Here is a 25,209-nt window from a genome sequence, read left to right as displayed (position 1 = left end):
GCTGAAATTCAGCTTAGTACCTAGGGCCTCATGCAGCTTCTTCCAAAATCTAGAAGTAAATCTCGGATCTCTATCCAAAATGATGGAAGAAGGAACCCCGTGTAATCTCACTATCTCATCGATATAAAGCTCTGCATATTGCTCCATGGTGAAGTCAGTCCTAACAGGAAGAAAGTGTGCCGACTTAGTTAATCTGTCAACTATTACCCATACAACATCTTTCTTTTTAGGAGTTAAAGGCAATCCAGTCACAAAATCCATAGTAACCTTATCCCTTTTCCACTCTGGAATAGAAGTAGGGTGTAACAAACCAGAAGGAAACTGATGCTCTGCTTTCACTTGCTGGCACGTCAAACACTTCGACACATAATCTGTGATATCCCTCTTCATCACCGGCCACCAATACTGTGATTTCAAATCCTAATACATCTTATTACTGCCAGGATGCATAGCATAGGGACTACTATGAGCTTCCTTTAAGATACTCTTTCTCAACTCTGAAATTTTAGGCACACAAATTCGATCCCCAAAGTACAAGCAGTCGTCATCTTTAATCATAAATCTCTTTTTCTCACCCTTTCTAACTAGGCCTTTCCACAAGGTAATAGTCTCATCACCCTGCTGTGCATCTCGAATCTGTTGTAGTAGGCGAGGTTTTACCATAAGCTCTGCTACAAGAGCACCATCTCTAATCACAGATAAGCGTGCATTCATAGCACGAAGAGCAACTAATGCGCATCTGCCACTACATTAGCTCTACCCAGGTGGTAATCAATGGTGAAATCATAGTCCTTAAGTAGCTCTAACCATCTACGCTGCCTCAGGTTAAGCTCTCTCTGCGTAAGCAAATACTTAAAGCTCTTATGATCCGTATACAAGTGGCATTTCTCACCATACAAATAAGACTATAGCTGCTAACTCCAAATCATGAGTAGGGTAGTTTTTCTCGTGTGGTTTAAGTTGTCGGGAAGCATAAGCAATCACCTTGCCCTCCTGCATAAGCACACAACCCAAACCATGATGCGAAGCATCCCTATAAACATCGTATGGTCTGCCTGGAGCTGGCTGTGTCAAAACTGGAGCCTCAGTAAGCATCGCCTTAAGCTTCTCGAAGTTACTCTGGCATCTATCAGTCCACTCAAAACGGATATCCTTACGGAGAAGTCTAGTCAAAGGAGTCGCAATGAGAGAAAATCACTTGACAAATCTTCTATAATAACCAGCCAATCCTAAGAAATTTCAAATCTCTATAACATTCGTAGGTGGCTTCCAATCAAGCACTGCCTCAATCTTCTTCGGGTCCACCCGAATACCCTCTGCAGAAATAACATGCCCTAAGAAAGCAATCTCAATCAACCAAAATTCACACTTACTAAGCTTGGCATATAACTGTCGGTCTCTCAAGGTCTGCAGAACTGTTCGTAGGTGGTGATCATGATCCTCTCTAGTCTTAGAGTACACCAAAATATCATCAATAAAAACCACCACGAACTGATCCAAATACGAATGGAAGATCCGGTTCATCAGGTCCATAAACACTGCTGGGGCATTAGTTAACCCAAATGGCATCACTAAAAACTCATAGTGACCGTAACGTGTCCTGAAAGCAGTCTTAGGTACATCTGATGCCTTCACTCTTAGCTGATGATAACCTGATCTCAGATCTATCTTCGAGAATACACTAGCTCCTCTCAACTGATTAAACAAATCATCTATCTGAGGCAATGGATACCGATTCTTCACAGTAACTTTGTTAAGTTGTCTGTAATCAATACACAATCTAAGTGAGCCATCCTTGTTCTTTACAAAAAATACTGGAGCACGCCATGGAGATACACTAGGACGAATAAAACCCTTATCAAGCAACTCCTGAATCTGTATCGTTAACTCTTTCAACTCAGCAGGCGCCATCCAATACGGAGCAATGGATATTGGTGCAGTACCAGGCATAACCTCAATACTAAACTCAACCTCTCTCTCAGGAGGTAAACCAGGCAACTTCTGGAAACACATCCGAAAAATCACATACTGTGGGTATATCATGGACACTAGGAGATTCTGACTCTGGAGCAAGTACACAGGCTAAGTAGGCCTCATAACCATGTTGGATCAGTCTTCTAGCAGTAGAAGCAGAAATAACATTAGAGAGGTAATCTGACCTGTCACCCACAACTACAATCTCCTCACCAGATGAAGTCTGGAGTGTAGTCCTCTTAAGTCTACAATCAACAATGACCCCATGTCTAGACAGCCAATCCATACCCAATATCACATCGTACTCCCAAAAAGGCAACTCTATCAAATCACCCGGAAATACATACTCATGAATGACTAAAGGGCAATCTCTATACACTCGATCAACTACTACACTCTGACCCAAAGGGCTAGTAACCTCAACGCTGTGCTCTAATGTATCAGCATGCATACTACCCAATCTACCCACATGTATGCATATGTATGAATGCGTGGAGCCCGGATCAATCAAAGCAAGCACAAAAGTGTCAAAGATAGAGAAGGTACCTGCGATGACATCCGGCGCATCCCGCTGCTCCCTGGTCCTGATGGCATAAGCCCTCGCCTGTGCTCTAGCCTCTGGTCTCTCCACAGTCTCAGAAACTGGTCTCTCACTCCTCATACCATATCCCTCACTACGGCCTCTACCTCTGCCTCTCTGAACATAGGGAGCTGGCCTCCCAACCTGGTGAGCTGGACTGGTCACTGTCATAGGACAATCCCTGATCATATGCTCAGTGGATCCACATCTAAAGTAAGGTTTCGTAGTGCCCCAACACACTCCAACATGTCTCCTGCCACACTGAATGCAAATTGGTAGACCTGGCCATGCAGCACCCCCGCCACTAGCAACAGATGTAGCCAGAGGAGCTGATCTCGTAAATATACCCCGACCAACTGTCTGGCCCGATCTGACCCCCATCTACCTTCCGCCTCTAAATCTCTTGCTACTAGACTGGACCCCTAAAGTCTGTCCAGACGTAGCACTTTGCAATCTCTTATACTGACTGCTCTGCTGGGTCCTCTGACCTCTGGCCTGTCTCTCATTCCAAATAATCTCAAGCTCTGAAGCAGCCTTCACCAAACCAGCTAATGTGGTGTGGGGCTGGGATGTCAAGTGCATCCTATACTCATCCAGTAACCCCTTCTGGAACCGCTTACACCGATCTGCCTCAGTTGGGACCAACTTAGAAGCATACCTACTCAACCGCAGAAACTCCCGCTCATACTTGGAGACAGTCATCCATCCCTGCCTAAGCTCAAGGAACTCTGCTATCCTCTGATCCGTGTATAACTCCCCCACATATTTCTCCTGAAACGCAGAGAGAAAGAAATCCCAAGTAACATCCTCGGCTCTCGCTGTCTTAACCATAGACTCCCACCGTAGGTAAGCCTCTTCCTTTAGCAAGGAAACAATACAAATCAATCTATCTGGAGGAGTACACTGCATCTGGTCCAAGATCTTCTCTGTAGCTCGGAGCCAGAATTCTGCTGCAGAAGGATCATCATCCCTCCGACCCATAAAATCCTCAACACGATACTTCCTCAATCTCTCTACCGGGGACTGAACTGGAACAGTGGCTGGTGCGACTGGAGCCTGGGGAACAACTCCCGCAGCCTGCCTCAATGCAGCTACCAACTGCTGTACCAAATCACCCTGATTAGGCCCCGCAGGACCCACAGTAGCCTGTCCTACAGCCGAGGCACGCTCTGCATCAGAACCCAGAATCCCACCAGCGACACCACCGGCTGGCATACCACACTCTAACATAGCACCCTCTGGAGGGGCATAACTGTCCACCTCCGCATCCGGCAGGTGCTGAGACATCACTAAAAACCTACAAAGACCAGTAGATTCGCATTAGAGAGAAATTCCTAACACAGGCTAATATGGCATGTATTTAACTTAACTCACTTATATCCTTACTCCAAATCGGATACACTCTCATACCAAATCATATATTCTAGAATCGTCTAAACCTATGCTCTGATACCATAAAATGTAACACCTGCCGCCCGATCCCGAAATACCCAACGGTGGATGCCACATTCGGTGCCGAAATCGAGCGGCGGGTGTTACAAGGCTTGTGGGAATTGAAGAACTTAATCAGACAAAAAAATAAAAAATAAAAAAGAGTTGAAAATTGAAAGATGAAACATTAAAAATTTTAGACCACGTTCAAAATATGTCCTAACATTAACAAAATATTGTTTCTTTTCCCTATATCATTGTCTAGGCTCTCTGAATTCAAACCAAGGACGTAAAATTGCAAAAAAATTTTAAATAATTAATGCTCAGTCTTCTTTTTTTAAAAAAAATTATGATGTACCAGATTTATCATTTTTGTTATTGAATTTATTAGTTATATAATTGATAATATCATAATATAATATCATTCAATGTTGGAAAAAGAAAGATTTGTGAGTGATAAGAAAGAGGGTGGGATGTCTCAACGTAGCTAGTAATCAAAACTATAATAGCACACTTTACATCTCTATCATACCAAGTCATTAATATCTAAACTAGCTAGGGACATGAAGTTTGAATAATTAATAATTTTATTAATATATTAAAATTTCAAGATGTAGGCCAAAATCCATCTATAGTGAAATTAATTACCCAACATAATTCGTTTATTATGATGATTATTTTAGTGGGAATGCAACGAATTCTGTAGATCTAGAGTAAATAATCTCTTAATATTCCAAGTTAATTATTTCGTGTACTCTTTAATTGTAATTTTTTAATTAATTGTAATTTGATTAATCGAAACAGAAATGAAAAATTACATCCAAAAGTCAAAATTTCAGTTCAACAGGCTGTAAGGGTGACGCCCATAGAAATAGGTATGGAGCCATTTGTTTCCTCAATAAGTTGATCAGCCAAATGCAATAAGAAAGAATTTCTTGTGTGTCATATACTACAAAATTATTGTCAGATTATATGTTATTGTTGCGTGTTAAATACTTAATTAAACCTTGTAATAATTTTCAGTTCCCGCAGTAATTCTCTAACCATATAGTATAAATCACGTAGCACTTAATTAATTAATTGACATTAATAATTATAATAAGATCAAACGCTAAACCCTAACTCTGATATACACAAAGGAAAAAGGAAAAAAAATTCTGAAATAAATCTTTGATCAAATTGCTTATAGCTATTATTTACAATAAACACAGTAGCCTATTGCAAAGGAAAATCTAATCTCATGAACCAAAAGAATTAATCAGACCTTAAAACATTATTCGCATTCTCTTGCATCAAAAGAGTTCTTCTTGACCATAAAATTAATATTATTTTTCAAATTGGACTTTAAAGTTAGAAATTTTAATTGTTTTAATGAACAAAGTAAGATTTTGGGCTCAAAAATAAAGAGATTCAAAAATTAAAAATCAGTAGACTGAGTTTTTAAGAGGCCCATATTTTGAGAAAACCCAGAATTTGATTCAAATCACACTAATTACCAGTTTGGTTCACCGATTGTCATCGGTTTACATTGACTTTTGAAGCTACAGATTTTATTATCCAATATCGATCAGACTCTGGTTGAACCGGCCAAACCGGTCAGGTTTTCAGAACAATGATTTCTAATTAAGAAATTACATAAAATTCTATGAGATTCATTTCACCTGATTTTATCGCACAATTTCAAATGATTTTATCACATAAGATTAATTTAACTTGAATAAGACCTAATTATTGTTGAATATTTTTAATAGATTTTTACCTATCATTAAGCTTGTTACATTCCTAATCTAAGCCATTTTTTTATGGAAAGATTAGTTGTAAATCCAACCATAATTAGAAAGCTAAAGAATGCATTTGCTAATCCTCTCTTGGTTATGAAACCAAATACCTAAATTAATAATTTTATAATTTTAAATTTGTGGTACACATTATTACCATAATTTTCTCAATTTGCGTTGGTTATTACCCTATAATTGGTTATTCATTAATTATAAATACTGTAAAGATTATCTCATTTTATTGTAGTTCTCTTTAATATTCATAGGCTTTGTTTGGGAAGGAGAGGAAAGAAAATATTGAAGGAAGTGCAGATCTTTCTTCCTTTGATATTTTCTGCACTTCCTTCAATATTAAAGGAAGGGATAATCCTTCCCATTGATTTTCCCTTCACATATTTTCATTCTTCCAAAATAATCCTCCTTTCCGAACAAAGGGTTAACACATGAATATGAAGAAATTTTATTCTATTTGCATGCACTTGGAAATATTTGCTTGCATATGGTTACTAAATGTAATGCAAGTGAGTTTTTGTTCTCCACTCAATTTTTCTCACAGGTAGGAATTTGCTTATTTCAATTAAAAAATTATTTTACATATCTTAATTAGATTTTTCTTTAGAGTTAACATTTTCTCTCTTTGTAGGAAAATTTTGAGCAGCAACTTTTCCTCTGGAGTCATACTGCATGAAGAGTCTAATTTTGTAATTATGAATTCTTAAATTTCTTTTCTTTTTTTAAAAAACCGATTATTTTTCACGCATATGTATAACAATTGTAAATCTTTTTTTAGGTGGTGATCGATAATGGAATTGTTCAAGTCACTCTATCCAAGCCAGGTGGTTTTGTCACTGGAATAAAATATAATGGAGTTGAAAATATACTAGAAACTAAAAGGAAGGAAAATGATCGTGGGTATGCATTTATACTTATCATTTTGGTTAAAACATTTTTAAACTTTTATTAATATATCTTAATAAGGTCGAGAGTTCAAATTTTATAGATAGACTAAATACTGGCTGAAAATGTTCTATCCATCAGTGGACGGTCGGACATGATCAAGATTTAGTCCTAACCTAGTGGGATGGAAATTTTTGTCGGGTTAATATAAAAGGAAAAAAAAATCTTAACAGTATGTGACAATATTGATAAAATAAACTATTCATTTGTTAGATTACTTACATTTTACAAGATTCAATTCCTTAATTTTATCATACACTAATTATGTCTTAACAAAAATTTAATTCTCTACGCAGCTATTGGGACATTGTTTGGTACAAACCAGGGGCTGAGGACATTTTTGACCAGTAAATTCCCTCTTGAACAAGTAACTACATCTAGAGGACTTATTTACATGTTGCTTCTAAACTTGAATTGTACATGAATAATTTACAGGTTACAAGGAGAAAATTTTAGTGTTATAACACAAAATGAAGACCAAGTGGAAGTTTCTTTCAACAGAAAATGGGACATTTCCATCAAAAATAGCATAGTTCCCCTAAACATCGACAAAAGGTATGATTTTTTCATGATAATGGAGAGAATTGGTAGTAGTGTTAGCACCGGTTTGAAAATCTAATGGAGAGAATTGGATAAAAACAGGTCAGAAAGTTTCAATTTTGTACCAAACAAAAATTGAGAGGCTGAGTTTGATTCCAGATCCTATTTTCTACTGTTTTAACTGGAATCAATTGAAACTATTGATGAAAGCAACAGTTATGAATAAATAAATAAATCACAGAAGATTGAATGGGTCTCATGGTTCTGATTGGAACCAAAATTGATAATCCTAGGACTAGTTTAGAAGATCAATTTCAGTCCTAGTTCTGATTGAATTTTTGTAGGTATATATTGCGGCGTGGGAGCTCAGGATTTTACACATATACTATAATGGAACGTTTAGAAGGGTGGCCTACCGTCAGCATGGATCAAATTAGGATTGTTTTCAAACTACAAAATGAAATGTAACGAAAGTTTTTGTTCTAATTTATGTTTACTATTGAAGCAATTTATGATACATAGATAAGGTCTATAATTTTCAATGATTAGGTTCAACTATATGGTGGTATCAGACAACATACAAAAGATCATGCCTACATACCAAGATCGGGAAAATGGTCAAGCTCTAGCATATCCTGAAGCTGTTCTCTTGACCAAAACAAGCAATCCTGAATTGCGTGGAGAGGTATAGGTTTTGGATAGCATGATCATGGTTGGATCTTCAACTCAATTTGATTTCGTTAAAATCACTACCAAACTGTAGTAAACGGTTTTTAATTTCAAATTATAATAGAAATTGTGTATTTACAATTCGATTTTGATTTTTCATTTTTTGAAATCGGAATCGACGTACTTGATTTAAAATCGGCGATTCCATTTGCAACTGTGAAAAAAATATTTTCAAAAAAACTCTCAATTTGCTTTTTCATTTTATTATAATTTTTTAAAATAAATTTGAAGACTTTTTGTTAAATTGGTTTAGAATTTTCAATAGTACTATTCTATTATTATTATTATTATTTATTCAAGATATCATTTAAAAAATAGCTTTAAAAAGTGGAAAATTATTAACTAATTTGATTTTAAATTAGTATGGAAATAAAATCTACGATTCTGAAATCGAAATCAGCGATTCTGAAACAATGTTCATGCTTAATTTTGAATTTTGCTATTTATAACTACATAACCAAACTATATGTTGTAAATAGACATATAGTTTAACCTTGATCTTTAACTTTTACCTTTTTCTTAAACATGTATGAATTCATATATCATGAGTAGGAATTTCTTTAATGTTATGATATAATGGAATATATATTCAGGTGGATGACAAGTATGAATATTCCATGGATCGCAAAGATAGCAAAGTGTATGGCTGGATATCAAAAGATCCGGCAATGGGATTTTGGGTGATCCGACCCAGTGATGAGTTCTGTACAGGTGGACCTTTTAGACAAGAACTAACGGCTCATACTGGTCCATTTCTTTTATCTGTAAGTTTATTACCATAAGCTTATTGATTGAAAAAAGAATTATTTTGAAGTAAAAGCACAAATTAGAATAACATTATTTTACAAATTTCACCGTTAATTCGTGAACTATAATTTTGACATTATTGAAAATAACGAAACCTAAAATCAGGTTTATAACTAATATTTTAAATATGATTTTTACGCACATGCAGATGTTTACTAGTTCTCATTATTTGGGGGAAAATACAAAATATGAAGAGCCATGGAATATGGTTTTTGGACCTGTTTTTATTTATCTTAATTCCAACTCAACTGCTGATGACCAAGCACTTTGGAATGATGCTAAAAGACAGGTAGATTATTAACCCATGACATTTTTTTTGAACTGAATGAAAATATTTATTACGAACCGAATGAATATTTAATAATTTTTTATTTTTAACTTCATTATCTCAAATTTTTTTTTTTTTTTTTTTTGCTCAAATATGTCAACAATTAGATGTCAGTGGAAGTTGAAAGTTGGCCATACAATTTTACTCAATCAGAAGATTTTCCTTATTCTGATAAACGAGGAACTGTCTCAGGGCAAATAACAATGCAAAATGAGTATGTCATAAGCTTTTTATTTGTTATTATTCTTTCATTAATACTAACAATCTTTGAATACTGCAATAACAAATACCTTTACTAATTCAAACTTTTATACTATTAATTAGAGGGGATTCCAAATTGGCAAGTTTTGCTTATGTGGGCTTGGCAGCTCCAGGAGATGTAGATTCATGGCAATTTGAGACCAAGGTTAACCCTGCATATCCTTTATCTCTTCTAATTATCTATGAAGCGAAAATTGGAAAATCTTACTTCCGTTACTAATTAACTATTTTATATATTTTTTCTTTTATTATTTTCTTTTAGGGTTATCAATTCTGGACTCAAGCAAATAATGAGGGGTCTTTCACGATTGAAAATATCCGAGTTGGAACTTACAATTTGTATGCATGGGTTCCTGGATTTGTTGGAAATTACAAGTATGGTGAGAACATCACCATTACACCAGGTACCCTCTGCTTTCCTTTTTCCTTTATCTTTTCTTTTTTTTTTTTTTTTTTTTTTTTTTTTTGGCTTTAGTTCTTCAATTTAATTTTAAAAATTAATTTGTAATTAATTTCTTAATGCAGGAAGCAATATTAAATTAGGCGTCCTTAACTATGAATCTCCTAGAAATGGGCCAACCATATGGGAAATAGGGTATCCCGATCGATCTGCTGCTGAATTCTTTGTGCCGGACCCAGAGCCAACACTTACAAACAAATTATTCATCAACCAACCAAATGAAAAGTTAGCTCTCACCAACAATTATCAATTCCAAATCTTGGCACGTAAATAATATTTTATTCCTTAACATAACTTGTTTTAATGTGTAGGTTTAGGCAATATGGATTATGGGATAGATACACTGACTTATATCCTACAGAAGATCTCATATACAATGTTGGCACTAGTAACTGCAGTCGAGATTGGTTTTTTATTCATGTTCCGAGGTGATTTATCTCGTCATTGATCCAGAATTTTTAAATTAAAGACATTACAATCCTGAAGACAACTGTAATATTTCTGGACCAAAACTTGTTGGTCTAGATCTAATATATATTGTTCTTTGCATTGTAGAAATACTGGAAAAAGTGCGTACGAACCAACCACATGGCAAATAACTTTCGAGCTCAAAACTGTGATTCGAACTGGAAATTACACATTGCAATTAGCTTTAGCATCTGCAACCGAAGCTGAGATACAGGTATTTTAAATCCTCTCTTATTATTACTTGCAAACTTTTGCTAAAGGGGAACTTAATTTAAACTTTTTCATAACATAGGTGAGGTTCAACGATCCAAGTGCGAAGCGACCTCATTTCACAACAGGGCGAATAGGCAAGGACAATGCAATTGCAAGGCATGGAATTCACGGGATCTACAGGTTTTATACCGTTGATGTGCCTAATGATGTACTTGTCGATGGAAAAAATACAATTTATTTGACTCAGACAAGAATTACCGCAATTTTTCAAGGCGTAATGTATGATTACATTCGTTTAGAAGGGCCTACTAGTAGCTGATTTGTCAGCTAGAAATTTTTTAGTCATGTATACATACGTTTGAGCAGGACGAATTGCAATATTAATGTAAATGAGTCAATCATGTATGGCTTATCTTTTCACGTTCTGTAATAAATGTGGAGAGTAAAAAGTCTCGAGTTTGGAGGATGTTATATACAGGGGAAAGCTACTCTTTATTATTGTTCCGGAATAGTATTCTGGCTCATTTGGCATCCAATATATGCTAAAAATATTATTGCTTATGAAATTCCCCCTTATATATATATATAAACATAAGAAGATTAGGGAGTCAAGGAGAAATCTAGTGTATTTCTTATTTTATTGAGCTTTCAGTTCCTTACGATGCACAATATATTCAATATTATGATGAATCACTAGCTAGAAATTCCATAAATCACCTATAATAATGAATGACATGCTTATTAAGAATGCCTGAGACTCCTCTGCTCTCATAACGAGACTTAATTGTTATTCTATGAATGAATATATATAATATATCATGGCAAGCTGATATGTCTATGGAAATTATAATCAAAGATTAAAATCTATTTGTGAAGGGTTCGAAGCACATTATATTTTATTTGAATAACAGACTTTAAATGCAGATATTTTAATGCTCAGGAATTAACTTACTTAAACTTAGTTTATAAACTGATCCATGGAACAAACTAATGAGAAATAATTTTTTTCTTAAAAAAAGAGTATTTCTGACCGTTCAATGAAAAAAAAAATGAAAATAAATTTTAAAAACTCTCTGAATAGAATAAGTCTAAGCAATTCCAATCTCGAACAAGATACATAATTGAAGGTAGTATTGTTTCTGAAATTCATATTTGTATAAAACAAACATAAATACTAAAAAAAAAAACAACTCATTATAAAATTTTAAATTTTAGGAGGGTGAGGTTCATTTATTCATCTTATCCATCAGCTAGGAAGATAGAGACAGTCAATAGCTGTGGAGATGTGGTCCTGCCTTCCTTCCTTCCACATAAGAGCATGGAAATGAATTCACGAAGGTCAGATGATCAGAACATCACATGGTAAAGGCACAGCAGATCAGTAATGTCCTATCTACTCGTGCACTAATCATTAGAGATAATGGAATGGGCTTCCGATTGGCCCATTTATATACATACCTTTTTATTTATGCAATGATTTTCCTACAACAAGCCTTTTGCAATGGCATGTGGTAATAAATATTTCTTCGGTTACTAAAATATTTTTAAATAATTCATTTTCTTTTATGTCCCACCGTAGATGGTAATACATGTTGAATTTTCGTGAGTTTTTTTAAAGGGAAATACTCTTTGCATTAATAAGAATTATAAACAACTACTCTTTCTGTCCCAAAATATAAGTCAGTTTAAGGTTTTTATACAAAAATTAAGGAAACAATTGACTCTCTTAGATTATAACAAAACCAAGGGTAATTTGACCAAATTATCCTATATCTCAAAACTAATACTCCCTCCGTTCCAAAAAGATAGTTCATCTTTACTTTTTGGTTTGTCACAAAATATAATCCACTTTTTTTTTTTACATTATAATTAATTCTTAAATTCTCTATTATACCTTTATTAAATTTTATCTTATTTTTAATAACTCTCATTAATTCTTACTTGTTACCCCCTCGTCCCATTTTATTTGCTTGCTATTACCCTTTTGGATGTCTCAATTTAGATATGTAAACTGTTGACTCAATGGTCAATTGTATCTTGAAATTTTGATGATCATGCAAAATAAATAAATTTAATATTTTTGTATGTGCTGATACTAATTTATGGAAATTGCTAAAGAAGGCAAGTCTCTACAAATCCACGATTTTGAAGACCATGAAAGGTTATTGAAGATTTCTTTTTAGTGGTTAGTATCTTAGGATATTTTGTAGGATAGAGAGAATATTCTTTTATAAGCATAAAAATATTTTTCTTCTCTCTCAAAAGGATTTTCGAAAATTACATTAATAATAAAAGTCAAAGCTTAATCTTTTTAAATTTATTTACCTATTTGAAAAAGATTTTGGCTTAATTATTTTTGGTAACAAAATATTTGAAAGAGATTTGCATATCTTTTATTATTTTCAAAAATTACCTTAATAATAAAAGTCAAATCTTGATCTTTTTAATTTTACTTATCTATTTGAAAAAGATTTTGGCTTAATTATTTTTTGTAACAAAATATTTGAAAGAGATTTGCATATTTTTGCATTTTTGAAAATCATTTTATAAAAAGGAAAGTCAAATCTTTTATTTACTCTACTTTCCTAAATGAAAAGATTTTTGACTCAAATATTTTTGGCAACAAATATTTAAAGATCTTTTCATATCTCTTATTTTTGAATGTCAAAAATATTCCTTAAATTAAAAGATTTTATGCTTTCTAAATAGGATCTTCATCCCTCTATATAAAACGTTTTTCTCTTATGAAAACGTGGGTATTTTATTTTAAGAGTAAGAGTCCATTGATCATATGTTTTAAATCTCTCAAAGCTCTCTCAAAAACCCCTTTATTTCTTTTCGTCTTCTTGCTTCAAGAAATATTTTGAAAGAGAAAAGAAAATTTTATAATAACATCTTTTAAAAAACAGTTTTGTTCTTTAAATCGATTTTCTAATCTTGATTTTTGTTTTTTCTGTACCTATATTTGCATTTCTCTCTATCTATATAGATTCTGTAATCTATTGTAGACAGGCTTTTTAATTAAAAACTTTTGTGTAATAGCTTAGGTGAAAAGCTATGGTGGTATAGGTTATCAAGTGACATTCTCCTTGTGTGGGATTCTAATGTCTTGATGTGACAAAGGTTGAGGTTGAGGTTGACTAAAATCTTTGGAAAATCTAGTGGGACAAAGGTTAGATCTAGGTGTTGATCTATTTCCTTGTATTGTTGGTTTGTCTCTTACCCTTGAAAAGAGATAAAACATTGAAGAATCTCAAGATGAGTCTTAAGGAGTAGATGTTGGCGAGTTAGTGTCGAACCACTATAAGTCTCTGTGTTTATCTTCTTTTTATTTTTTGAAGTTCTGTTTGATTTTATTTTATTTACACATCTGTTAACTTTTTAGAACTGCAAAATTGCTAATGAATTTCTGTTTCTGAACTTGAATAAGCTTTATCTTTATTGAACATTAGAACTCTGGACTTCTGTATTGTGAATACACCAAGTTCTAATCTATTCTTCTATATTCAGTATATTTCACAATTTGAGTTTTAATCAGTTTGCTAAGTTTACTTAAAGTTTTGTGAAGCAGTTTAGAAATTCAATAACTGTCTCTCACATACTCTTTAATATTTGTTTAAACTTTATGAGGTAGTTCAAAAACATAATAACTTTCTTTCATAAAGTAGTTTTGAAATTGATTAAGATATTATGAAGCAGTTCTAATCAATAGCTGCTCTTTACAAAGTCTTTCTATTTTCTGCATAGAGTTTTGTGAGAAAGTTATAATCTTTATAACTTACTCTCACAAATGCATTCTATTTCTGCTGTAATAGAATTCTAATTTTATTGTTAAAAGTTAAATTTTTATTTTTAGAAAACACAATTCACCCTCCTCTTAGGTTGTGCCATACGTATACAGGACCCATATAAATAATTATTTTTCTCATAATAACCTTTATAATTATTTATTAAATGAAATACTTTTATTAATATCTTAATGAGTTAAGGGTGAAAAAGGGCAAAATAATTTTTTTTGACTAAATTCTTAATATGCGTGTTTTGTAAACCATACAAACAAAATGAGACAAAGGAAGTATTTCAATATAATAATTGCTTATGTGTTATTTAAGATAAGCATAATAGAAAAGTTATATGAATAAAATTGTTCTTTAACGATAATAGTTGCTACTTTCTTAATCTGTGTGAAAATAGAATGTAGACTATCGTTTTGGGACGGAGTGAGTAGTTACTTGTGAATGATGGTAACATTGAAAAATATCATTTATTACTCAGTAAAATACTCAAAACGATTTATATTTTAGAATAAAATAATCACCAAAAAATAATTTATATTTCGAGACAGAGGGAGTAACAAATAGTTTGAGATTAAATTCTATATCTAGAAACGAGCATAATTGTAAGATGTACTAACTAGAGAACAGACAACTACATTAGCTTGTCTCCCTTTCCATCTACAATAACATGTCTGGACAGTCTTTAATAACTAAACCAAACTCATAATCATCACGTCTAGAGGATTTAATAGCTAGAAATTTCATGAGTTGTGATGAAAAGAAATGCAAAATGCATAAATTTACCCTTGTACTTTACACGAAAAATTTTGTAGCATCTTTAATTTTATGAAAGACTTATTATGCATTTAAAGTTATGAATTTTAATAATATTGTACACATTTTCGCACTAACAACAATAGTTTTTTTGTCCCAATGCATAAATTGCCCATGAACTATCGCGATTCTCCTGGTGGACCTTTGAACTTTGGCAGGGTTTCTATTATAATCTTATATTGACAAATTTTTTAGTAACCATGTCAGTCACCAGGTAAGTTGAGGAGAGTATGCATTCAATCGTGTTTGAGAGCGTAAAGGCTCATTTTATCAGCCACGTAAGTGTCTAGCATGGCATGAACAATTGACTAACTTTGAAGAGGCATCAAAAGCTTTGTTCTTCTCAATTTCTATCTCCAAAATCGATCGGAGCGACAATATTAATCTCCCTCCCCCTCTCAACTTCGTTGTGTTTCTCCAACTAGAATCTAGCTAAATAGGGCGAAATTTGTAAGGAATTGAGAAGCTTGTTACAAACAAGAAAGTTCGGGTTTAGTCTCAATATTTTAAATTTTCTTGATTTTTTCTGAGTTTTTTTTTTTTTTTTTAATCACAAAAGTAGTATGAGTCTTATTCTTGGACAAGAATCATATTAATTGTTTCTCTCTTCATTGATTTATTGTGGGTTATGTTATTAGATCGAAACTTATGGGGTTTTATAATTTTTTTTATTATTATATGAATTTTTTATCATTATAATAAGTTTTTCATTGATTTCTTTTGAATTTGCAAAATTGACAAGTCTTATTATGATAAAAGATGGTTTATCGCCAATCAGATATGGTCTGGTTGGTCTTCCTACGTTTTGTTGAAGATGTGGGAAGTGAGAAGTTCGAGTTCTGAGTCCTCTTCACCATAAACCTACGTTTTGTTGAAGATGTGGGAAGTGAGAAGTTCGAGTTCTGAGTCCTCTTCACCATAAAGTTATCACCAATTTGGTGAATGTCATTGAAAGGAGAGGGCTACCCCCTGCTGTATAGCTCACAATGTTATTTCGGCCCATTGGGCTTCCCAAGTATTAAAAAAAAAATGGTTTATTCAATTTTGTTTCCTATTTTCTTTTCTTTAAGTTTATGCTTCTTTTTCTGCCTTAATTTTTTATATTTTTTTAAAAAATAAATAACTTTTTGAGAAATTTGGGATCAATTATTTTGCTGAGAATTTATGTTGCAAAAGATCACTTTGATCCATGTTGTTTTTACCCTTCTAGAGAAGTCAAGCAAAGGACTGTTGCAGTAGCAGAAAGAAGGAAAGGAATAGAAGAGATCTTCAAGAAGCGAAAATAAGAGGAAAAATTTTTTTAAAAAAAATGGTACAGTCAGCATTATTAATCTAGGTGGATTAAAATTAAACACACATAATATTATTAAATGCACATCAACACATGTGTAACGCACATCTTTTTTTCTATTTTTCTAAGGAGCATAGTTATTGAAGGATTTATTAGTACAAGGTCATTATAGAAACTCTGTAAATAGTTTAAAGGCAAATTTATACATTATGTCATATATTTTTTTTAATATTTTTAGTTTTTACATGTAAAATACTGATTTAACGTGTGATTAACATGATTATTAGATTAATAATTTTTTTATGTTTTTTAATTATTCATTAAGTGTTTAATTCAAATTTTGCAAGTTGTAGTTAAATGAGTGCAATTTTATAATAAAATTCGAGGGAGACAATTTTTTTATTTTACAAAATATATGATTAAATTTATGCATTTTGCCCTAAAAGAAAAGTTTAGAATATAAGAGTAATCATGATTTCTTTTTTACTTCTTTTTATATTCACTCAATCATTAACTTTTTTTTTTTTTTTTTGGTTTCAAGTAATTATAATTGCCATATTAGATTAGAGAATGGCAATAACATATATTAACAACTCAAATTGTATTATTCTTTTTTTTTTTCACCTCATTACAATTGCTATGTAAGGTAAGAGAAATCCAAATAACATATGTTGGCAGGTGAAGCACCAGTACTTGTATTGCATGCCATGATCTTCAATATATAATAGAAATTTCAATAAAAATTTTGACTTTTAAAAATAATCTCTTTGAATATATGACAATTACTTAAACCCCCAAAAACTATTAATCATTATAATTTTTAATTTTTAATTTTTAATTTTTATGCTTTATTTTATTAACTCAAAGAGTTAAAAATTTAAACTCAAAAAACACAATCAATACTAAGAATTCATATAATAGTTTTTTTTTTATTGGACAAAAGAAATTTGAATTTAAATCTATTATTGTATCGTTTATTTATAATTCAAATGATTCATTAAATATTTTCTTTCTAGATTTACTTTTCTATTATTGTAACATTAATAGTCCATGTTAACTTCAAACTCTGTTTTTTAAATTTATTTAAACCACGAGAATTACTATTTTTTAAAAAAGGAAATATAATCTTTTTAATCTTTATTTTTATTAAAATTTTATATATTTATTATTATTTTTAATTCGTATGCAAAACCCTTAAAATGAGATGTAAAAAAGAAAAAAGAAAATAGAGGGAGTAACAATTTTTGATCTGGGGCCGAGCAATAGGACATGTCAATTTCATAAATTTAAAACCTTAGTGGTGTGTGCATGTGATAGTGAGAGAAAAAGAAGACTCTGATAATAAAAACAATAAAACAAAAAAATGAAAATGAAAAAGAATTGAGAAGAGAATAAAGTCTGAAGCTCTGAGAAAAAAGCTGTTAGAAGCACTGTGATCATACTCTTACCTCCGTAAACTCATTTATTGCTCTCCTCTCCTTCTGCCACTTAAACTGAATTTTCTTTATTCTTTTTCACCATCTCTCCAATCAAAAAAAATCCAATTGTTTTCGTTCTATTTTTATTGTTAAAATACGTGATTTAATTTTCATCAGTTAAACGGTTGAATAAAATTCTATTTTTATTCATTAATTTTATAATAGTCAATAAAAAATAAAAAATTTCTATTAAATAATATATCAAAAAATTTTAATAAGTATTTTTTTATTTATATTACACATTAAGATAAAAACATATATTTAATGTAAAAATTAAAAAAAATTGCATTGTTGACCATTATATATAAAAAATAAGTATATATCCTTAATGGTGATTTTACATTTTTACAACAATTTGTACCAAAATTTTACCAAATAACAACATTAATCCGCTAACTATTACCAACCACCAACTATCAGCTATTTTGAACAGTTAAATCAAACGAATCTTTAGAAGGCATTTGGTTCGGTTGATTTTTTAAATTAACAACCCATAGCTAATAGAAATTTAAATAGTTGTCGATCCAATCAAATGCATTTTAATGTTTGTTCTTATTTCATGTGCTAGTTGATTTGAGTATAATTTTATTTAGATTCCTTTTAACCTCAGAAAAATGACTATTTATAAAATTTTCAAATTAATATTTTTCATGACTATTTTATTTATAGTTATTTAAAACCATTAATTTTTATTAAATATTATTTTTAAAATTTGATTAATATTTTTATTTGTATAATACATTAGAATGAAAAATAATGTGTTTACTTTAAAAATAAAAAATATATACATCTTTTTTTTTTTTTTTTGAAAGAGAAAAATATATACATCATGCATCATAATATATAAAAAGACAATAATATCCTATTTTGTTTTTTAAATGTTAACTAAGTGACATCTCCGTTCTTTAAGTGGAGTTTCGAGTTCATTTTTCTTTCTTTCTTTTCTGGTTTGGACATAATATAGATTTGTGCATCTCGTTCAAAACCAAAAGTCCGCAAACTTTTTTTTGTCTTTTTTCCATTTTGTTTTATTTAATAATTTTAGATTGAAATTGACTCCAAACTACTTATTAAACATTTTTTCTACCTTTATTTGTCGGATTTAAAAAAATATTATGTTCTAAAATACTTATTATATTTGTAGTTTTACAAAGTAATAAATCTTTTATAAGACAAAAATTTAGGAGAAGAGATAGCAATAATCTTTAGGAAAAATGTTAGAATTTGAAACAATTGTTCTAGATTTTAATTGGGAATCAAAATTTTAATGCTAATTGTAATCCAAGTCTTCTCTAATTTAAATTAGACTGATAACTACTTCATTTAATCAAAATATTACTGATTTGTCATTTTGTTTACTGTGTATGATCACAAATACTCTCGTTTGGATAAAAACGCTATTTATAATTGGTTTGGTATATAAACTCATACACGGTATGGTTAAGTTGTCTACGTTTGGTTTATGGATAGTCCCATACACCAAGCCAATCAAAGAAATTTTTAAAAAAATGTTACTGCTTTGTCATTTTTTTTCAGATTATAAATATTTTCATTTGAATCAAAATACTAATTTTAATTAATTTGGTGCATAGATAGACCCTTACACCGAGTATAGGTAAGTCTTTCTTAGACCCTTACATCAAGTGTAAGTAAGTCTTTCTCCATGAGAAATTTCTTGTATACGCCCTCACAGATGAATAATACCAAACACCTAGGGGTAGCCACGGTTCAGGAACCACCCGGTTACGGTTTCTGAATGGTTCCAAAATCGACGGTTCTCCAACTAATTTTCTAAGCGGTTTGCATAATTCTAAAAATAAAAAATCTGACTTGCAGAGATACCCTTAATATAATTAAACATTATATAGCCATTTACTATTGTTAAGAAGGTTCATCTAGAGATTTTGATAAAAAATAATAACAAAATTGTGAAATCGATTGGAATCACCAGTTCTAACGGTTGTCAAACCTTTGATTCTAGCTGGTTCTCAGAATCGACGAATCACGATTCTAAAAAATTAAGAACCGGAACCAAACCGCAATCTCCCAGTTCTGGCCGATTCTAGTTCCCAACCGACAGTTTTAATTTCAAAAACCAAAATTTGGCCACCCGTGCATACACCAAGTCAATCATAAAACAATATTTTTCAAACATATTACTCCCTCCGTCCCATTTTATTTGCTTGTTATTTCTTTTTTTCGATGTCTCAAAATGTTTGTAAGGTATCTAAATTTATTTATCTAAACAATTACTTTTCCATAATAAATTTTATGATTGTTCATTAAACGAATGATTTTTATTAATATCTTAATGAGTTAAGGGTGAAAAATAATAAAATAATTTTTGTTAACTAAAATTTTAATATACGTGTTTTGTCAAAATATACAAACAAAATGGTACGGGTGGAGTATTATTTTATTTATTTATTTCTTTTTACCTAAGTATTTCTTCTACTTGTGCCAAAAGGCCAGTTGAGTAATCTATGAAATCACTTTAATACAGAGCAGTCGGTTTCTGAACATTAACCAAAGACAAAGACAGGAAGTTGAAAGCATTCAAAAGATGTATACACTACAGAGACAAACAGAAACTGCCTCTGCCACCCAATTCCTTGTTAGCTCAGTCATAAATATAGCATGCAACTTTCAACTTGCAACTGGATAGTAATAAAAATGATTCTACCAACAACATATTGGTTGAAATGGTAATTCACTTTAATCTCCCGTAAGAATTAGAACACAAATTCAATTTTCAGAAAGGGCATTTTGCTAAAAAAAAAAAAAAAAAAAAAAAAAAAAAAAAAGCTCTAATACCTAAGTCAAAGCTCATCTTAAGATTCAACTCTTTTTATACACTCTCTCCTACCTAAAAGATCCAAATTTCTCTATTAACCTTACCTTTTCTCCTCTCAGATAGACAAGGCATCCACCTATCAATTTACCTTCAAGAACACCCTTCTCTCTCTATCTCAGGCTCAACCATGACCACCAAGAAATCAAGCAAGAAGATGAAGGGATTTATGTGCCAGTCTAGGGCAGCAACTGCTATTTGCACAGCAGGTGATCCACGCTCTATGATAGTGCCAAGAACTACTAGTGTAAAGTACTCAAGACTTGCAGAGCCTTCTTCTTCTTCTTCATTGAAGTTACTTCCACCAGCAACTAGTAGATCTGTTCTTGTTTCATCCATCAAGAAACAAGAAAACGATAATAAGTATAATGATAATGATAATATTAGCAACAAGAAGAAGAGTACAAAGGAATATTATAAAACTAGATTACCAATGCAGAAACCACCTTCAGTTTTGCCTTCATCTGATCAGCAACAAGTTTTCCAGGTTTGATCCATTCAAATCCTTTTTTTTTCTTTTACATTTTTTCCCTGTTATCAAACGACCACTCGTTTTAACTGTTGCATTGGTTGGTTGGCAAATTTCTTAATCTTAAATTGATATACAATAAAGATATGTGTATATATATGTATTTTAGTAACTTATATATTCAAAAAATTACCTCATTTGAATATATTTTTTAAATTATAATTTTAATATGAATACTTTTTTTTTCTTACTTTATTTAATGAATACTTTTTTTTTCTTACTTTATTTAACCAGTATGATTTTGGCTTTTATATATAAATTCACACCTAATATTTTACGAAAATAATTATTAATATTTTCAACTTTTTATTCAACTATTAAAATAGTATCTCTGAGACACTTTATTTATAAAATTATACTTATCAAACATAATTTTACATATTTCAATCATTGGATATATGTTCAACAAATATGATCATTTATGTGTATTTTAACATAAATTATTAAACAGTGATTTCACATTTTTAATTATCTAATAAATATAATTTTATAAGTTTAAATAAGCATGAGTTTGAGTGTTTGGTAAATGTAATGTTGCAGACTAAACATCTGATAAGTCAATACAAACATTTAAAGTATCACTAAATTTTCCTTATAAAGTTTAAGTATTGATTTATATATTTATTTGGCCAATTATTTTTTTATATAAAAGTTAATTCATTTCTCGTGGTAAATTTTGACTATAAAATTTTATAAAGGTAAATTTTTTATTTTTTATTTTTGGACTATGAGGTCAATAGCAATAGCATATTATTACTTACGCTCCGTTTGAAAGAAGATGAATTAGAATAACAAAGGAAAATAATGATGAATTGCTAATTTTCTTTCCATTGTTATTTTTCACCCTTGTGTTTGGATAATAAAGGAAAATAATGAAGGAAAGGTAAAATTTTAAAAGAAAAAATTATTAATACTGATATATTACCATTTTAACCTCACTTATCCTTTTAAAGGACTGTGATGATCATATAACTTCAATATTTAGTTAAAAGTAGTTTGAGTATTTGAGTTCGAGAAACTTCAACATTCTACCATTATTTTCTCTCCCGAATAGAGAGATTCTATTTGTGTGAGATGAGGAAAATAAATTAATTTTTCTTTCCTTCATTATTTTTCCTTCTTTTCCAAATAAGATAAAATTATTTCCTACAGTTATTTTCCTCGGCTATTTTTATTCCTAAAAAAAATACCTCCATCGAAACAGAGTGTTAATTTGGTGCAAACTAAAAAGATTAATACAGTTTTGTGGCATGTGAAAGGAATATTTGATAAGCATTAGCACATGACAACACAAGGAAAGGGCATAAATTTTCTGTCCAATTTTGGATAATGTTGTTCAAACTTAACCATAAATAAATAAATAAATAAATAAATAAATATATATATATATATTAGCAGACATTCCAACTACCTTACATCATCAACCATATTGTGCCAAATCTAGCATTTTTGGCCACAAAATTAAACAAGAATCTTTTCAATTTTTTTTCAATATGGTACAAGAAGTTTATATATGTATATATACTTTTTTTTGTCATATGTTAAATTTTCCAATATTAATTTTTATTATTTTCCCATTATCATTGTCAAGATACAACAATTAATTAATTTATTTTTGCTTGCAGGTTGTTGTCATGAGAGTTTCTCTTCATTGCCAAGGGTGTGCTGGGAAAGTGAAGAAACATCTATCTAAAATGGAAGGTGATTAATTTTTATTTATTTATTTATTTACAAAAAAAATGTGACTAAAATATTACTTAAATGTGGGTATATAGGTAAATAACATACTTATATACCCAATTTAAGCAATAAAAAGTTTACTACAAATGGAAATGGGTACCATATTCATCATAAATGCCCTATCCATATATAAATTTACTACATCTATTGTTCCAACCAAATTTATTTAATTTAATTCTAGTTAATTAGTAATTTACTAGAATAAATTTTTATCTAATTATTTATATATTGTAAAATTAATAATTCTATAAAATAGTTAAGTTCACTTTTTATTTAATCAACATTTTATAATTTAATTTGTAATTTTATAAAATTATTTCTTTTATATTTAATCATTTATTTACATAAATAAGTTTGAATACTTAAGTTATTAGAAATTCTACCTTACTTGAACTTAACAATGACTCTAAAATCCATTGTGGCTTAACAATGATTTTAAAATTCTATCTTATTATCCTTGTGGCTCTCTGAATTTTACGATAATCCATCGTGAGCACCATGCACTAAGACATTTCATTAATAACTATATCCTTCCTTAAAATGAAATATGAAAGTATAGGATCATGATTGAATTTTATGTGAAAGTGTAAGGTTACGATTGAACTCCTGCAAATATATTTCATTTTAGTGAAGGGTATATTTATTATTGAAATATGTTAGTGGGAAGTCATGATTGAACCCTACAAAATTCAGAGGTCATAAGGATAATCGTTAAAAGTTTAAGGTTAAATTTATGCGTTAGGCCAATTTAAAATGTAGTTATTATTGTTATATTTCGACTTATCTAAAAGACATTTTTAAATTTAATAGCTAAAAAGGTAATTCTCATAAATCTAATCCTTAATTAAGGAAAAAATTTAGAATTTACATGTAAAATCTGTAGGATTTAGTGATTCAATCAGACTAAACCACTGGGTTTTGTTTTATATAAAACAATATGATTTTTGAATTTCATAGTGCTTAATTGATAGATTTTAGATTCCTTAAATCAAAAGATGCATGTATAAGAAATTTGTAATCCATTTCCCATTTTTGATAGCTAATGTTTTGTTTATGACATGTTAGGAGTGAGTTCCTTCAGCATCGATTTGGAGACAAAGAGGGTGACTGTGATGGGACGTGTTTCTCCTGTGGGAGTCCTTGAGAGCATTTCCAAGGTTAAACCAGCTGAGTTTTGGCCTTGCTGAAGACAATAATTGAAATTGAACCCCATTTTCTACTTAATTACCTTTGTTTTGGGTAATTATTTTATTTAATTAAAATAAAAGAAAAGAAACTGTATCATGTAGACAGAAACACTGATACCAATAGGTATTGTTGTTGTTGTTATTTCCAAGAGCAGCTTGTACAGAAAGCTATAAGAAGGTTGTTGCTAAAAACATTTGTCAGCCCTTCAACTTTTACAAATTTTCCTGCTGAGCTTTTTTTTTTATCTAATAAATTAAAAAATTAAATATGTAAATAAACAGCTCAATTCTTTATTTTTAAAAGATTTTGATTTAAATTAAAATCTGAAAAATTTTTAAAATATTATTTTATACAATATTTGTGAAAATTAAGTCTTAAATTCAATTAAAATCCTCCTTAACCCAAGATATACTACTTAAACTAGACTCAAACCATTCAAAAATCAAAAATAAATTATTCAAAATCTCAATTGAACCGGACCGAATCAGACTCACTTATAACCTATAGGAGCAGGTTTAGGAAAAATCATTTTTTTCTCTTCTCCTTATTCCTGCCAGATCGGTGATTTCCCTCTCTCCTCATCTCTCCGTTTTCCAACCATTTCTTGACCAAATCTGACGAACTTGGACTCTAAATGCAACTATTTGTCACAAGAAAACTTGTTTTGGCCTTGGATTGCGTGATTGGCAGCTTGGTGCGAGAGAAATCAGCTACAGAAGAGTTCGGTTACTTAGCTCTAATTGACCTAACAATGGAGATACTCATGTAACAGAGCATCCAATTATATATAAATAGAAAAACTAATAAATTCTATATAAATTAGCATCCAATTAAGCACAAACTCTAGCAATTAAAAAGAGTCTGCACCTAAAATAAACCCAACCAAACTGTATGTCCAAAGTTCCAAATTTTTAGACAACGCTGAATAGCATTTTCATGCTTATTATATGATATAATAAGCATGACATCGATATTCACACAGCCACCAAGCATTTA

General features: G+C 30.9%; 2 protein-coding genes across 2 annotated transcripts; both read left to right on the top strand.

The window, feature by feature from the left end:
- The first annotated feature begins 6,020 nt into the window (after window positions 1–6,020).
- On the top strand, window positions 6,021–10,997 carry LOC119369685 (uncharacterized). The gene is made up of 16 exons (XM_089724568.1): window positions 6,021–6,319; window positions 6,407–6,464; window positions 6,554–6,675; window positions 7,017–7,067; window positions 7,156–7,275; window positions 7,605–7,724; window positions 7,810–7,945; window positions 8,583–8,753; window positions 8,945–9,085; window positions 9,232–9,338; window positions 9,449–9,530; window positions 9,648–9,789; window positions 9,911–10,070; window positions 10,157–10,273; window positions 10,401–10,527; window positions 10,606–10,997. Exons 1-16 carry the CDS (start codon window positions 6,207–6,209, stop codon window positions 10,843–10,845), a joined length of 2,007 nt encoding a protein of 668 aa, XP_089580694.1. The 5' UTR covers window positions 6,021–6,206; the 3' UTR covers window positions 10,846–10,997.
- Window positions 10,998–20,705: 9,708 nt separating this feature from the next.
- LOC105634333 (hypothetical protein) lies at window positions 20,706–24,406 on the top strand. The gene is made up of 3 exons (XM_012217178.4): window positions 20,706–21,243; window positions 22,911–22,986; window positions 24,091–24,406. Exons 1-3 carry the CDS (start codon window positions 20,887–20,889, stop codon window positions 24,210–24,212), a joined length of 555 nt encoding a protein of 184 aa, XP_012072568.1. The 5' UTR covers window positions 20,706–20,886; the 3' UTR covers window positions 24,213–24,406.
- The last annotated feature ends 803 nt before the right edge of the window (window positions 24,407–25,209 follow it).

Source organism: Jatropha curcas, chromosome 8 (genome assembly GCF_041381405.1).
Source record: "Jatropha curcas cultivar XTBG-Jc1 chromosome 8, XTBG_Jcur_1.0, whole genome shotgun sequence".
NCBI classification, from domain to species: Eukaryota; Viridiplantae; Streptophyta; class Magnoliopsida; order Malpighiales; family Euphorbiaceae; genus Jatropha; species Jatropha curcas.
The sequence above is the reverse complement of the archived record's forward strand: the minus strand, read 5'-3'. Positions and strand labels throughout refer to the sequence as shown.